The 15,992-nt window shown below is 36.5% G+C and overlaps 1 protein-coding gene across 12 annotated transcripts in view; it reads right to left on the bottom strand.

The window, feature by feature from the left end:
* Window positions 1–933: 933 nt before the first annotated feature.
* The window catches only part of LOC106090796 (protein AF-17), a 90,316-nt gene continuing 75,257 nt past the window's right edge, over window positions 934–15,992 (bottom strand). For 8 of the 12 annotated variants that reach the window (XM_013257104.2, XM_013257123.2, XM_059362913.1 and 5 more), the window contains 3 exons: window positions 5,526–5,970; window positions 4,250–5,117; window positions 935–1,023 (listed from right to left, as the gene is read on the bottom strand). In XM_013257104.2, coding sequence (XP_013112558.2) covers window positions 985–1,023; window positions 4,250–5,117; window positions 5,526–5,970 — 1,352 coding nt within the window. In that variant the 3' untranslated portion in view covers window positions 935–984. Of the gene's footprint in view, window positions 1,024–4,249; window positions 5,118–5,525; window positions 5,971–15,992 lie in introns of all 12 variants that reach the window. The other 4 variants (XM_013257131.2, XM_013257114.2, XM_013257138.2 and 1 more) reach the window with 4 other exon arrangements.

Genomic DNA, 15,992 nt, shown 5'->3' with positions numbered 1-15,992 from the left:
AGCTATGTATAAACAAATGTTTGGATTAAATTAAATTAAAATAATTAATTAATTGTTTAATAATGAATCTATGGAGAAATCTTTTCTTAATTTTGCTATAGATTCGTCGCAATTATTCAAATTTATGTCCGGCGGATTGGAATCCAGTTCTTCTGCTTGATCTCTGGTAGAGTTCTGTTGTAGCTGTTGTTGCTGATGTGCGATGTGTGTTTTCAACTTGTTGCGTGATTTGCGTAAAAATTTGGTAGAAATATTGAACTTTCCCGGCTTATTGAGCAGATGATGTGGGTGGTGATAATGATGGGAGCCTTTGCTATTGGCATGACGGAAACTTCTTAATTCGGCCAAAGTGTTGGTAGTGGATTTTTCCAAAGTCATTCTGTGATGGACATGTTCTTGGTCTTGCTGCTGCTGATCAACATGGGCATTGGCATCAAAGCTTTTGAGAAATCTTTGCACTTGCATAAGATGCTGTTGAGTCTGGGTTTCTTGTTGCGTCTGTTGTCTGGCCTTCATTGAAGACTCATTTTCATCTTCAGCCTCATAGTTTTCCGAATGGCGAGACGAAGATGTCGTTGTATGTGTAGACGATTCACTATCCGTATCATTTATAACCACCGCATTTTTATTAACATCCAATCTAGATTTCATGGTACCAGTGGTGGATGATGGTTTTACTTTTAAATCCTTAGAGCATTTAGTTTTGCTATTTGTTACCTTCTGCTGACTATCCTCATCTCGGTCTGTTCTTGCCAATGATTTGCCTTTTTCTTTTGCTATTTCTTCCTCATCTGAGGACAGATTAATAATTTCACTAGCTTTTAAATCGACTTTGGATCTATTACTCTCACCACTACCTTGGCTACTTGTTGATTTTCCATTATTGTTAACGCTTCTTTGCTGTGTTTCTTCTGTTTTGTTTGAGGATTTTGCTGAATTTGCCTTCTTAGGGGATTTGGATGGTTTTTCATGTGAGCACAAATTTCAGCTGGCCTTTGGTATGTTATCGTCTCGCCTTAGTGACTATATATATACACACAGTATATGGATAGAAATAAAGAGAAGACATTTTCAATTAAAATTTTTTTAAGGTTTTGATGTAATTATTACAAGGTATAAATATGAATTGGTAAGCTGAAGTATTTGGAAAATGACACAGAAGTATTTAAACATTCGAAGAACTTTGCAACACTAGATATTGTAGAATTGGTTTATATTAATCGATCGATTATGGATGGCAACCTTTTTTTGTGATGGTTTAATTATTTGTTTGCACATTTTCTTGCTGCGGGACTGCCAAAGCACTATTACCGGCATCAATTGACAAAAGTTGCAATACATAATACACATTTTTACTTTGGTTGCGTTGTCAGACAACCACTAAACTGAACTCTGTTTGCTACATAGACAGTGGAAAAGAGTATATTAATCTTCGTACTCAGCAAAGAATGGTCATGAGTTGCAACGAATAGAAATCTGAAATCTGATCTTGGCTGTGTGTCGAATGGTAGCAAAGTTGTAGGAAGAGTAAAAATATGACGTTATGTGTGGTGAATAATTTTTGAGTAGCCCAGGGGCTAGTAAGATTTTTGACAGTACATCAAATTTTGACATTTCATTGAGCAAAGTCTAATGTCAGTAATTGTAAAGTCATATGCGTTTTGGTAACAAAATTGCGTGCGGCATAACTTAACCGCCTACGTTGTGAGCAGATGTTACTAAATTTAAACGACTTATTTGGCATAAAATAAGTAAAATAATTGTTTATTATCATTGGCAACGGGATTCTAAAAGGTTGGTATTTAACAATAATGAACACAAGTACAGTTTTGTGTTTGGAGTTTATTGAAATAATGGCGCCGCCATTTAGTGATTTTTCTATAACGGCGTCAATTTTCATATAAACAATAGAAAACCAGTAAGAAAGGGCAAAAGTCGGGCGGTGCCGACTATATGATACTCTACACCTACCCTATAAGTACAATGTGGGAGCTATATTCAATTCTGAACCAATTTTGATGGACCTCGGCGAGCAAATATGTTCAAAGTGTAAAAACAACGGTTGCCAAATGACAACATTATGGCAAATTATCCAAAATATGACGAACATATATATGGGAGCTATATCTAATTCAGAACCGATTTCGAGCAAACTTTTCAGGTAATGTGGTAGTCGTTGAGGAAAGCGTTGTGCAAAATTTTGGCAAGATTGGTCAAACAATCCGATTGCAGTGGCCCTTGTGGTGAAAATCTGGCGATATACATATATGACAGCTATATCTAAATCTGGGCCGATTTCTATGAAATTCACCAGTAATAAGAAAATCCTTCCTGCAAAATTTCTACTGAATCGGTTAACAAATGAGCACTATTTCAGCAATATTTCTCAAAATCGGACGAATATATATATGAGAGCTATACCTAAATCTGAACCGATATCGAGCAAACTCCTCGGATACAGTGGCAGTCGTCGAGGAAAGAGTTTTGCAAAATTTTGGCAAGATGGGTCAATAAATGGGCTTGCTGTGACGATATATATATATCGCCCGATTTTAACTTCGTCTCTAGGCCGAAAAACCTGCCTGTACCAAATTTGAAGACGATCGGATGCGACCTGCGCTTTGTACACAAATTAACATGGACAGACGGACATAGCTAAATCCAATCAGAAAGTGATTCTGAGTCGGTCGGTATACTTATCAATGGGTCCATCTCTATTCCTTTTGTTACAAACAAATTCACTAAGTTATAATACCCTGTACCACAGTAGCGGTGTAGGGTATAAAAATAGAAGAAAATTTGCGTTTGTATTCATCGTTCGTGAAGAATGTACGAAACTTCCTCAAATTGGAAAATAAGTAATACAGATGTCAATAAAATGACATTACTTGTCTTACTCGCCGTGTTTTCGTCTTTTCCAAAACAAGACCGAAAATATCTCCAGCAGTAATGGAAAATATTTTTAAAAAATATTCATTACGCAAATAAATATTATTTCCTGGTTTTTTTCTGTATTATTATGTGGCGCGCACATCTTGTTTACATTTGTCAGTGTTAGAAAAAATGGTCACCAGTGTAAAAAACAACCCCCTACGTCATTTTTACATCCCATCCATGGTGAAACAATTAAAGGTGGTCTCATTTGTACAACAAACACAAATCATATGGTGCAATCTGCCATCTTGTCATCAAGCTGATCGTACTTTTACCAATACACGCAAAGAAATTTGTGTACGTGTGCGTACATGAGCAGAGAATATGCGAGAAAGAAGATAACAACAAAGAGAATGCAAACAAAAATCTGTCATCATAATACCGTCAAACCTGGCCAGAAGTTAACAGCTGTTCGCGTGAGCCCACCTTTATAAAACCGCCTTGCTATCATTCGACACACGCTCTTTAAAGTTTTTTTAGGTTTCCTGTAATTTTCCAAAAAAAAGCTTTCGAATGTTTATATATTTCCTATCCCATTTCCTTTTCTTCAAAGTATTTAATAAATACTTTTGTAGTTTTAAACATTTAACATTACATATATATATGAAATATAGTATATATTGCTGGGAAGACAATTGGGGGGTAATTGTTATAGGGTGTATAGTTTTTTTAATAGTAGTTGTGGGTGGGTGGCAATGGCAGTGGTAGTGGTGGTGATTGTGGTTTGGTTGATGATAGCAAGCAAAATTTTGGATTACATAAAACTAAACATTTGCTGCAAATGTAGAACCAATTGTTGAGATGGTAATGAAGTCTATGTGAAACACATACATACATATGGAAATGGGCTAATCACATACACATATCATAAAATTTGAAACGCGCATTTCTGGAGAAAGTCGCTTCTGAAAGCAATTAAAACTTTCTCCACCTTTGAGTTATTTTATCAATTGTACCAAAATTGTACTCTCTCGCTTGTAAAATGGGATTGCGCCAACGTCACGATCCTGAGACAATGTCAATGAAAGGATGTTGTGGTGAACATAACATAACGGTAACAAGCATGATGATTGATTACGTATGGTGAGATGAGATTTTGTAGAAACAGAGAAGATGATGAGAGATGGTAAACAACAAACAAAAACCAAATTTCATTATGAGAGAAAAAAAAACAAAACAAACAATTATTTTGTTCACAACAAAGAGAAAGAGACGTTGATATTGTTGTTGTTGTTTTTTTTTTTAATAAAAAAGTTTTTTTCTGTCTGTTGGTTTGTTGTTTTGTCGTGTGATTTTTTTTTCATTTTCAAACTACCTGTAGATGAGGCTTATAGGGCCCAGGATAATTTGCGACGGCGGTGGCCGAAGTGGTGGAGGTAATGAAACTAGCACCAATGCCACCATTGTTATTATTATTATTACTTGGAGTGTTAATCTTATGAGAAGATTTGGATAAACTATGATTTAGACCACTACTACTACTACAACTTGTTAGGGCACCACCACTATTAAAACCAGCAGCATGTTTGTTGGTAACACCAGCATCATTCATTACAATAATGGCCGAAGACGAAGTTGATGATGATGACGACGACGACGACGGTGTCGAGCTTAAGGAGGAGGAGGAAGAAGAAGAAGTAGAACAGGTGGTAGTGGTATGTGTAAGGTGGTGTTGGTGGTGGTGGTGGTGATGATGCTGGGCATGCTGGTGATATCCTCCTCCCATTATACGATTATTGTTGCCCGTGGTGTTGTTGGTTGAATTAAAAGTACTAGTAGTGGTTACATTACCTCCAATACGTGATGTGGTGCTCATGGCATGTGATGATGGGTGGTGCTGTTGCTGATGATGCTGCTGCTGTTGTTGGCCTGAAGAGGATGATGAGCCCGCCGAAGATGATGAAGTCGACGGCGCCGTGGAAGACGACGTGGAGCTATGAGACGATAAGTGCGTATGATGCTGTTGCATATGATGATGTTGTGATTGCTGTGAAGTATGCTGGTGCTGCTGGTAATATGATGCCGCCGCCGCTGATGTTGTCTGCTGCTGCTGCTGCTGTTGCGTCAACATTGATGAGGATGCAGCACTCATGCTACCGCCGCTGACATTATTTGAACTATTACTATGAGCCTGAGCCGATGTAGCAGCTCCCACCGATGCTGCTGCCGAAGCAGGGTGTCTACTAAAGATTGTTGTCAATAAGCGCAATTTTTTTTTCAAAACAAATAACATATTGTACATAAAAAACGAGAGAGTAATAATATATATGTATTTTTTTTTAATTTAGAAAATATTTTTGGACAAAACAGCGCGTAGATGTTATTGAGGGAGTAGGCTGTGATTAGGTTATTGGGACTAGTAGTGGGGCGGTTTGTGGTTGGGTAGAACTTAGGTTATTTGGTGTGAAAATTCATATATGAAAAAATTTAAAAAAAAAAACTTTAAATGCTATTTTGTTATAGTTGAAAAACAAACTACAGAGACTTCTAAAATGTGCACAAAAAAATATAAATAAATAAAATATTGTTGTCCCGTTATATTTGCCTAACCATAATTGTCATTGCTATTCCTTATGAATTATCATTCTTACCCCATTCCTGTTGCATGTGTTGCTGCTGGTATAATGGGGTTAGCATTAATAGGCATAGAATTTCCTCCCGATGATGCTGATGATGATGATGATTGTCTAAAATCTAGACCATTTTCCAAGATATTACTTGAACTATTACTGGAGGCATTGCTGCCAACACCGCTACTTCGTATTCTATCTCTGTCATTGGAAAGATCACCACCGCCGCCAGCCACTCTTGTTGCCTGTGGCATGGGTTGTCTTGATGTACTTGATGATGTTGTTCCAGATATTGAAGTTGTTGCTGCCGTCGCCAATGAAGCTGCTGTCGCCAATGATGTGGTGGTGGGTGTGACTGTTGCCATTGTTGTTGTGGCTGTTGCTGTACCCGACGAAGATGTTGGCAATGATGTGGATGATGCATTCGATGTTGCAGCACTGCCTGCTTGTTGTCCCACAGCACCAGCTGTAATACACATTTTACATACATATATGATATGATACTTTGATCTTTGAAGTAGGAGTTCACATCAAGTGGGAAGTGTTAGTGGAGATGTGTATTCATTTATATGGAATTGTATGGGAATAAAATATCTCTAGGCATTGATATAAATAAATTGAATTCGACTTTAGTAAATTTTGATATAATGGTCGAGTTAAAAATATATACACAGAAAAAAAAACAAGTAAAAAGGCATTAAGTTCGGCCGGGCCGAACTTTGGGTACCCATAGCTACTCACTAAAGCTACTCACTGTTTCAAATTTCAACGCAATCGGTTAAAAAATAAAGCTTTTATGGGAGATCGGTCTGTATGGCAGCTATATCTAAATATAGTCCGATCTGACCCATATTTGGGACGGATGTCGGTAGACTCAAAACTACCCACTGCTTCAAATTTCAGCGAAATCGGGTAATAAATAGAGCTTTTATGACCCTTAATCGGCATATCGGTCTATATAACAGCTTTATCTAAATACAGTCCGATCTGAACCATATTTGTGTCGGATGTTGGGAAGCGTAAAGGTACTCACTGTTTCAAATTTCAGCGAAATCGGCTAAAAAATAAAGCTTATATGGGCTTCAGACCATTTATCGGGATATTGGTTTGTATTGCAGCTATATCTAAATATAGACCGATCTAACCCATATTGGGGACGGATGTTGGGAGACCCAAAACTACCCACTGTATCAAATTTCAGCGAAATCGGGTAATAAATAAAGATTTTATGGGCTTCAGACCCTTTATCGGCAGATCGGTATATATGGCAGCTAAATCTAAATATAGTCCGATCTGATCCATATTTGGGTCCTATGTCCATAGGCGTAAAACTACGCACTGTTTATAATTTCAGCGAAATCGGTTTAAAAAAAATCTTTTATGGACTTTAGACCCTTAATCTGCAGATCTGTCTATATGGCAGCTATATGTAAATATATTCCGATTTGATCCATATTTAGGTCAGATGTCGGGAGACTTAAAATAACCCATTGTTTCAAATTTCATCGAAATCGGATAAAAAAATAAATCTTTTATGGGCTTCAGACTCTTTATCGGCAGATCGGTCTATATGACGGCTATATCTAAATATTGTCCAATCTGAACCATATTTGGGTCCTATGTTCATAGGCGTAAAACTATTCACTGTTTCAAATTTCTGCGAAATCGGTTAAAAACTAAAGCTTTTATGGGCTTCACACCATTTATCGGGAGATCGATCTGTATGGTAGCTTTATGGAAATATGGTCCGATTTGATCCATATTTAGGCCAGATGTCGGGAGACTTAAAATAACCTACTGTTTAAAATTTCCCTTTATCGGCAGATCGGTCTATATGACAGTTTTATCTAAATATAGTCCGATCTGAACCATATTTGGCCGTAAAACTACTCACTGTTTCAAATTTCAGCGAAATCGGTTAAAAAGTAAATCTTTTATGGGCTTCAGACCATTTATCGGGAGATTGGTCTGTATGGCAGCTATATATAAATATAATCCGATCTGAACCATATTTGAGTCAGATGTCGGAAAGCCTTAAGCTACTCACTGTTTCAAATTTCAGCAAAATCGGATAAAAAATAAATCTTTTATGGGCTTCAAACCCTTTATCGGCAGATCGGTACATATGGCTGCTATATCCAAATATTGTCCGATTTGGCCCGTTCAAGAAATTAACCAGCGTGCATCAAAAAGACGTATCTGTAACCTCAAAAGATCACCTTAAAGATGTGTGTCACGTAAAATTTTTTTAAAAGTTGTGAAAAGAGGACAGCGGTGTAGGGCCTGTTTTTTTAACATTATAAATTCCATTTACTGGAAAGATAGCCATTGTCAAGTTGCACTAGATAGATTGTTATCGTTATCACGCAATAACAGTCGAAAAGGAGTGCTTTGCCGTGTATTTTATAAAAAGGGACATTATACTCTTAGCTGCAATTGCTGTGTTTTACTCACATTATAGCCAGTGCAAGTCGTTTGTTTTGGATAGAAATTCAGTGCAATGTTGTCCTGGATAGTTATCGATATCATACGATTACAGATAATAATAAGCGGTTTATCGTGATTTGCACTGAAATCAAAGCAAGTATAACTTGGTGTACATTTTTCCGATTTATGTTATCTAAATGTTTATCAAGAATGACATTCGACAACATGACAACATTTTGAAAAGAAGATTCCTCCCAAAAAACCTCTAATTTTAGCTCCGAGTCCCCATCAAATCTCCAAGTCCCCATTTACGAAAATAAATCTCTAATTTGGGGAGAAATCCACAATACTGGCAACACTGGCTTATCTTAACAAATATGGCTGTCCCAAAATTTCCTTTATAGAGTAGAAAGTTGATAAAATCAGTAACATTTTGAGGTTAGTTTGAAAAAAAATCGAAGTGGAAATAGGTTTAAAAATTTTTTTATGTAAAACATATTTTTTTCTATTCGAAATTTCAAATAGAAATGTGCGAGTTTTTGCCCGCAGCAATAAACAAAAAACCAATTTTCGTCTATTTTTAAAGAAATTGGCCAAAATGTAGGACATTAAAATATTTATTTTGTAACATAAAACATTTTTATCCAATTGTACAAAGCACTTTACCTTCCCAAAAAAAAAAATAGAATAAAACACATTATCATGTGTAGCAGCCACAAGATCAAAGATTTGTGATTATAAAAGTGTTAATTATAAATAAAAACAAATAAAATGTGAAAAAGGTAAAAATGCCCAACAGAATTTAAAATCCAAACAAAACATTTGACGTTCTAATGGGGTTTGGATACAACTCTGGAATTGGAAGATTCCGCTGATCAGCTGAGGTAGAGACTTTACTTTGTATAAATTTGCCTAGCAAAAGAAGGTAAAGGTTGTTTTTACTCTACTGCTACGCAATAGAACTAATCTAACCAAACCTCTTCAGCATAAATCCAGAAGAAAGGATTAATTACTATTAGAAAAAATTTTAAAATCAATCTGAATAACTTAAAATGGCTATATCTCTCCAAATGCTTATTTATTTTCTAACTACCTGTTTGCCTAATTAGGTGTCACTTAAAATGAATGGTTTTCATTTGCTTGTATACGAGCAAATCAGCTGATATGTCAACATACGTTTTCATAAATAGCAGTTACGTAAAGTTACGTTACGCTACCATTAGGCGTAGTAAGTGTAAGATTCAACACTATAATTGTAACTACAGTCGAGCAATTTTGCCCGCAGTTGGGTTGAGAAAATTATCTCGACTTGGACTTGGTATTAAACAATTATTCACCAAAAATATATATAATGTATATCTCAAATTCATCGCCGCTACAGTGAGATATAGGTAATTACACGCTACACACCGAGTCATATGACAAAATTTAACAAAAATGTGTTTTTTTATGAGAGATTTATATATCGTTTACCAATTTTCGTGCCAAATGACCCCATTATTGCAATATTACTCAAAATTGGAGGAACATATATATGGGAGCTATATCTAAATCTGAACAGATATATGTATGTATATGGAAGCTATAACTAAATCTGCACCGATTTCTATGAAGTTCATCAGTAATGTCGAGTCATAAAAAATTCCGTCCTGACAAATTTTGAGTGAATCGATTAATAAATGACGATGTTATTGCAATATTAGACTAAATCGGACGAACATATATACGGGAGCTATATGCAAATCTTAACCGATTTTTTCCAATGCCTGTCTAAATTTGAAGATGATCGAATGGAAATTGCGACTTGTACTTTGTACACAAATTATCATGGACAGATAGACGGGCATAGCCAAATCCAACAAGAAATTGATTGAGTCGATCTTATCAATGGGTCTAGTCTAGCTCTCTTCCTTCTGGATGTAACAAACAAATGCACTAAGTTATAATACCCTGTACCACAGTTGTAGTTGTTGTAGCCGATCGCCGCGGGAACATGATGGCCATTGGTTATTTAAAGGCGCAAATAACTCGCCTCATATGGAGCATATTAGGCACTCAGTATTTTTGCAAAAGTCAATGCCTTCCGGCCTCTCACTGACGCTCGATACCGCCGATTGTCCGTGACTGCCGTTGCAGCTACTACGTATGGAGCAATCCATCATACGCAACCTGTGGACACGCCCTGTGGCTCGCAGCTAAGCTTCTCGGGACAGTAAAGAACACCACACAGATCGAACCTCAATGTTCAAGCCTGTGGGGTGCTCATAACTATCCCGTGTCGAACCCTATACCACAGTAGTGGTGTAGGGTATAAACAAGTAAAAGCGTGTAAGTTCGGCCGGGCCAAATCTTGGGAACCCACCACCATGGATTCTGCCTCAAATTTATGCAAAATACATTTTGTTGAAGGGCATAATTTTATACTACATATCAAACTTCTGTTAAACCAGCAAAAATTAAAATTCTAGGAACCGAACAAGAATGATCTTGAGCGATTTGGACCGTACTTTGTGCGGTTGTTGGAAGTCGTAACAGAACACTGAGTGCAGTTGTTGGAAGTCATAATAGAACACCATGTGCAAAATTTCAGCCAAATCGGATGAAAATTTAGGCTTCCATGGGCTCAAGAAGTCAAATCGGGAGATCGGTTTATATGGGAGCTATATCAGGTTCTTGATCGATTTGGACCGTACTTCTCACAGTTGTTGGAAGTCATAATAGAACACCATGTGCAAAATTTCAGCCAAATCGGATGAAAATTTAGGCTTTCAAGGGCTCAAGAAGTCAAATCGGGAGATCGGTTTATATGGGAGCTAATCAGATTCTTGATCGATTCGGACCGTACTTGGAGTTTGAAGTCATAATGGAACACCATGTGCAAAATTTGAGCCAAACGGATAAAAATTGTGTCTTCCAGGGGCTCAAGAAGTCAAATCGGGAGATCGGTTTATATGACAGCTATATCAGGTTCTTGACCGATTCGGACCGTACTTGACATAAATGTCGAGGGTCATAACAGAACACCATATGCAAAATTTGAGACAAATCGGACAAAAATTGCTGCTTCCAGGGGCTCAAGAAGTCAAATCAGGGGATCAGTTTATATGGGAGCTATATCAGGTTATAGACCGATTCGGACCGTATATTACATAAATGTCGGAAGTCATAACAGAACACCATGTGCAAAATTTGAGCCAAATCGGACAAAAATTGTGGCTTCCAGGAGCATAAGAAGTCAAATCTGGAGATCGGTTTATATGGGAGCTGTATCAGGTTATAGACCGATTTGGACCGTACTTGATACAGTTATTGGAAGTCATGGCAAAACATCATATGCAAAATTTCAGCCAAACCGAATAGAAGTGCGGCTTCCAACGGCTCAAGAAGTCAAATCGGGAGATCCGTTTATATGGGAGCAATATCCAAATCTGTACCGATATGGCCCATTTGCAAACCCAACGACCTACATCAAAATTAGGTTAGGTAAGAGTGGCAGTCCTTTACAGAAAATTTTAAGTCCATTGTGATACTACAGTAGCGACAGACCAAGACCTCTGGCGGGAATCGAACCCACGACGCCTGCATTGGTAATCCAAGCACGCTACCAACCCGGCTACCGGGGCGCCTTGATCAAAATTAAGTATTTGTGCAAAATTTCAAGCGGCTAGCTCTACGCGTTAAACCGCAATCGCGATTCCGACAAACGGACGGACGGACATGGCTAGTTCGTTTATATGGGAGCAACCTATGGTGGTGGGTATAAAAAACAGCGCTTAACAATTTTTTATCCTTTAAGAGAGCTATATCAATTTATGCACTTATTTATAGCAGACTTTTCATAGATGTTTGAAGTCCAAACAAATCACTACATGCAAAAATTCAGCGAAAACAGATAACAATTGCATCCTTTAGAACAGGGGTTCCCAACCCAATTAGCTTTGCGCACCCCCAAAACTTTTTTTGATTTCCTTGTGCCCCCCAAATTTTTCACACTTGATATACGCAAAACAAAAACGGATCGGTGTATATGGCTACTATATACAAATATGTTCCGAACTTGAACATAAAGGGTGATTTTTTTGAGGTTAGGATTTTCATGCATTAGTATTTGACAGATCACGTGGGATTTCAGACATTGTGTCAAAGAGAAAGATGCTCAGTATGCTTTGACATTTCATCGTGAATAGACTTACTAACGAGCAACGCTTGCAAATCATTGAATTTTATTACCAAAATCAGTGTTCGGTTCGAAATGTGTTCATTCACCGTAACGTTGCGTCCAACAGCATCTTTGAAAAAATACGGTCCAATGATTCCACCAGCGTACAAACCACACCAAACAGTGCATTTTTCGGGATGCATGGGCAGTTCTTGAACGGCTTCTGGTTGCTCTTCACTCCAAATGCGGCAATTTTGCTTATTTACATAGCCATTCAACCAGAAATGAGCCTCATCGCTGAACAAAATTTGTCGATTCACTGAAAATGATTCACTGAAAATGATTTGCAAGCGTTGCTCGTTAGTAAGTCTATTCATGATGAAATGTCAAAGCATACTGAGCATCTTTCTCTTTGACACCATGTCTGAAATCCCACGTGATCTGTCAAATACTAATGCATGAAAATCCTAACCTCAAAAAAATCACCCTTTATTTGTTTCAGATATCGATAGGCCTAATAAAACTCACTGTCCCAAATTTCAGCGAAATTATAACCCAATGCGCTTGTTATGGGCTTAAGACCCTAATTCGCCATATCGATCCATATGTCATCTATATCTAAATATGGCCCGATATACACCATATTCGGGTTGGATGGCGGAGCACTTAGTGCAACTCACAGTGCCAATCAAATCGGACAATAAATGCAGCTGTTATGTGCTTAAAACCGTAATCGGCAGATCGGTCTATATGGCAGCTATATCCAAACATAGTCCGATTTGCCCCATTCAATATCTTAATTGCATATAGAAGAAATACGGGTCTGTACAAAATTTCAGCTCATCTATTTTTAAAAACTGTAGAGCGGTTATAACAGACGGACAAATACACGAACACTGATAAATAGTCTTAGAATTTTACGACGATCCGAAATATATATATGCATTGTAGGGTCGGAAATGACTAAATGAATATACACCTTATCCTATGATGGTGGATATAAAAAACAAGTAAAAACGTGCCGTGCCGAATCTTGGGTACCCACAACTATGGTTTCCGCTAAAAATTTACCCCTATTAACTGAATTTGTATTTGAATTATTTTGTAGCCATCAAGTCGGGAATTGATTGAGGTTTCAATGGTCTCAAGAAGTCATATCGGTACTAAAAGCGGGCCTATATTGCCATATTGGACGAATAGGATAAAAATTGGCACTGACATTGTAAGTCATAACATAGGTCAAATCTGGGGGTCGGTTTATATGGAGGGCTACATCCAAATCTGAACCGATATGGCCCATTTGCTGTTCCCAACGACCTACATCAGTAAGAAATATTTGTGCAAGATTTCAAATAGCTTGATTTACGCGTTCGACCGCTTTCGTGATTTCGACAGAAGGATGGATGGAGGGACGAACGGACGGACATGGCTAGATCGACTCAGAATTACGAGACGGTCCAATATATATATGTATATATACTTTATAGAGTCGCAAATAGATATTTCAAGGTGTTACAAACAGAATGACTAGATTAGTATACGCTCGTCCTATAGTGGTGGGTTTTAGAGATGACAAATTCGAAAAATCATGAGTAAAAGGTACAAGGCACCACACTGTTGCAATAAAGGTTGTAAGCGCCTAACAAGGGTAGATATACAACAAATTATTGAATTGCACTTAACGTCTACTCATTTCATACCTTGATTGGTACGTTCTTTTGTAATAGTTTTTTCACGTTTTGTTGAATTTAAAAGTTTGTGTTATATGGGTTGCCCAAAAAGTAATTGCGGATTTTTCATATAGTCGGCGTTGACAAATTTTTTCAACGGCTTGTGACTCTGTAATTGCATTCTTTCTTCTGTCAGTTATCAGCTGTTATTTTTAGCTTGCTATAGAAAAAAAGTGTAAAAAATTATATTTGATTAAAGTTCATTCTAAGTTTTATTAAAAATGCATATACTTTCTTTTCAAAAATCCGCAATTACTTTTTGGGCAACCCAATATTAACAAATATAATGATTCAAAACCTAATTCCTGAAATGATGTTGCGCCCTACTCCCCTGTTGGGAAGCGCTGCTTAAGAAGCTGAACAAGTCAACTCGGGATGTATGGGAGCTATATCAGGTAATACACCGATAATTTGCATGATCGATTTGGCCCATTTTTAATCCTAACCTAAAAGGTTGTATTTGTGCAATATTCTGAGCGGCTAGCTTCAAACATTCAGAAGATGCAAATGCAAATTTTGTCCAAGACCATTCCACTAAGGAACGGGGGCAAACTTATCACATATCAATGATTCAAGTTTTAAGCACAATGATAAGGGGCCTCCTTTTTGTCGAGTCCGAACGGCGTGTCACCTCTTTGGAGAGAAGTTTTACAATACATGGCATAGTACCTCACAAATGTTGCCAGCATTCGGAGGGAAAAACCACCGTCGAAAATTTTTTCTGGTGGTCTCGCCAGGATTCGAACCCAGGCGTTCAGTTTTATTGGCGGACATACTAACCTCTGCGCTACGGTGACCTTCGGAAGATAGATTTACAATTTCGGAACGATCAAGTATAGGGTTTTAGGATGAAATGACAAGTTACAGAATATTCATTGGTCCTATCAAAGAGAGTCCACAAAACGAAAATATTTGAGTTTTAAAATCCATGCCCAGAAAAATTATTTATGAACTTAAAGCCGACTCCTTGATCTCTTGGCACAAACTTATATACATATATATATAAATATAATGATTGAGTAGTAATACATATAACAAGTGGTAATAATATTTGAATTATCTATGTAAAAGGGGTAGGGTTTTGCGATAAACCATAAACCAAAACAAATTATTTGGAATGATAGAATTGTAGGAACCAAGACCAATAGGAAATTAGAATGCCGAAACAACATGTGTTTATGTATATACAAAATGCCACCGAATATATTGTAACTAAATGGAGAAAGGAAAAAAAATATTTTGTAATGCAACTTTTTGAATTTTGTTTGTTTTTTTTTCAATATTTTTTTTATTTATTGACTTAAAGTAAAGGTTTTGTTTTGTTTTGTTTTTGCTAAATTAGGTAGTTTTTATTTATTTTTTAAACAAATAAAATTTTCAAAAAAAAAAAAATTAAGAAAAAGTATGCTATAAAAACTTAAATTAGAAGCAATCAATTTAATTAATCTTTCATTGTGTTTCTTATTTAGAAATAAGATAAAGAGAAAACATTAGAATAAAAAAATAATAATAATAATAACATGTCAATGTAATGCCAAAGAACGGACAAAAGTTACAATAGAAAATTATGATTACAGGCCGGAAAAGGGAAAGAAGAAGAGATAGCGCTATGAACTTAAATATACAATTGACATAAATTTACATTAAACTTTTAATTTAACACATATGTAACTATTTAAGATCCAATTTTTTATATTTATGTACAATATATGTGCTGGGGATTTAACTCTCATAACTTTGTATTGTATTTTGTTCAAGCTCAAATTAAAAGTACAAAAGTTTTAATCTAAACAAATGTATGCAGCATGTAATAGAAGTCGATAGGAGGGCGGGTAAGGGGGTAAAAGCAAATGTGACCTTCTTAAGTATAAATATATATAATATTTTTAAATATTTATATCTAGATATTAATTTCGATTAGATGTAGTAGTTTTTTTTTATTTGTACGTTACTATAGACTGATTTTCGTCCTCCTTAAGGAGGAGAAGCCAGCCATTTATTTTTTCCAACTTTCAATGAAAATTGGCATGTGGACAGTTTTCAGGAGTTAAAAGTAACCGGGAAATTTATATCCTCCTCATATATATATAGAACATGGTCATTTGGTGGTTGTTGTTGATTAAAGACAGACACAGAGTTTGGAATAATATGTAAGATATTAGTGGATAGGTG

This window comes from Stomoxys calcitrans, chromosome 2 (assembly GCF_963082655.1).
Source record: "Stomoxys calcitrans chromosome 2, idStoCalc2.1, whole genome shotgun sequence".
Lineage (NCBI taxonomy): Eukaryota > Metazoa > Arthropoda > Insecta > Diptera > Muscidae > Stomoxys > Stomoxys calcitrans.
Note: the sequence above shows the minus strand (reverse complement) of the source record. Positions and strands in the feature narration are given on the sequence as shown.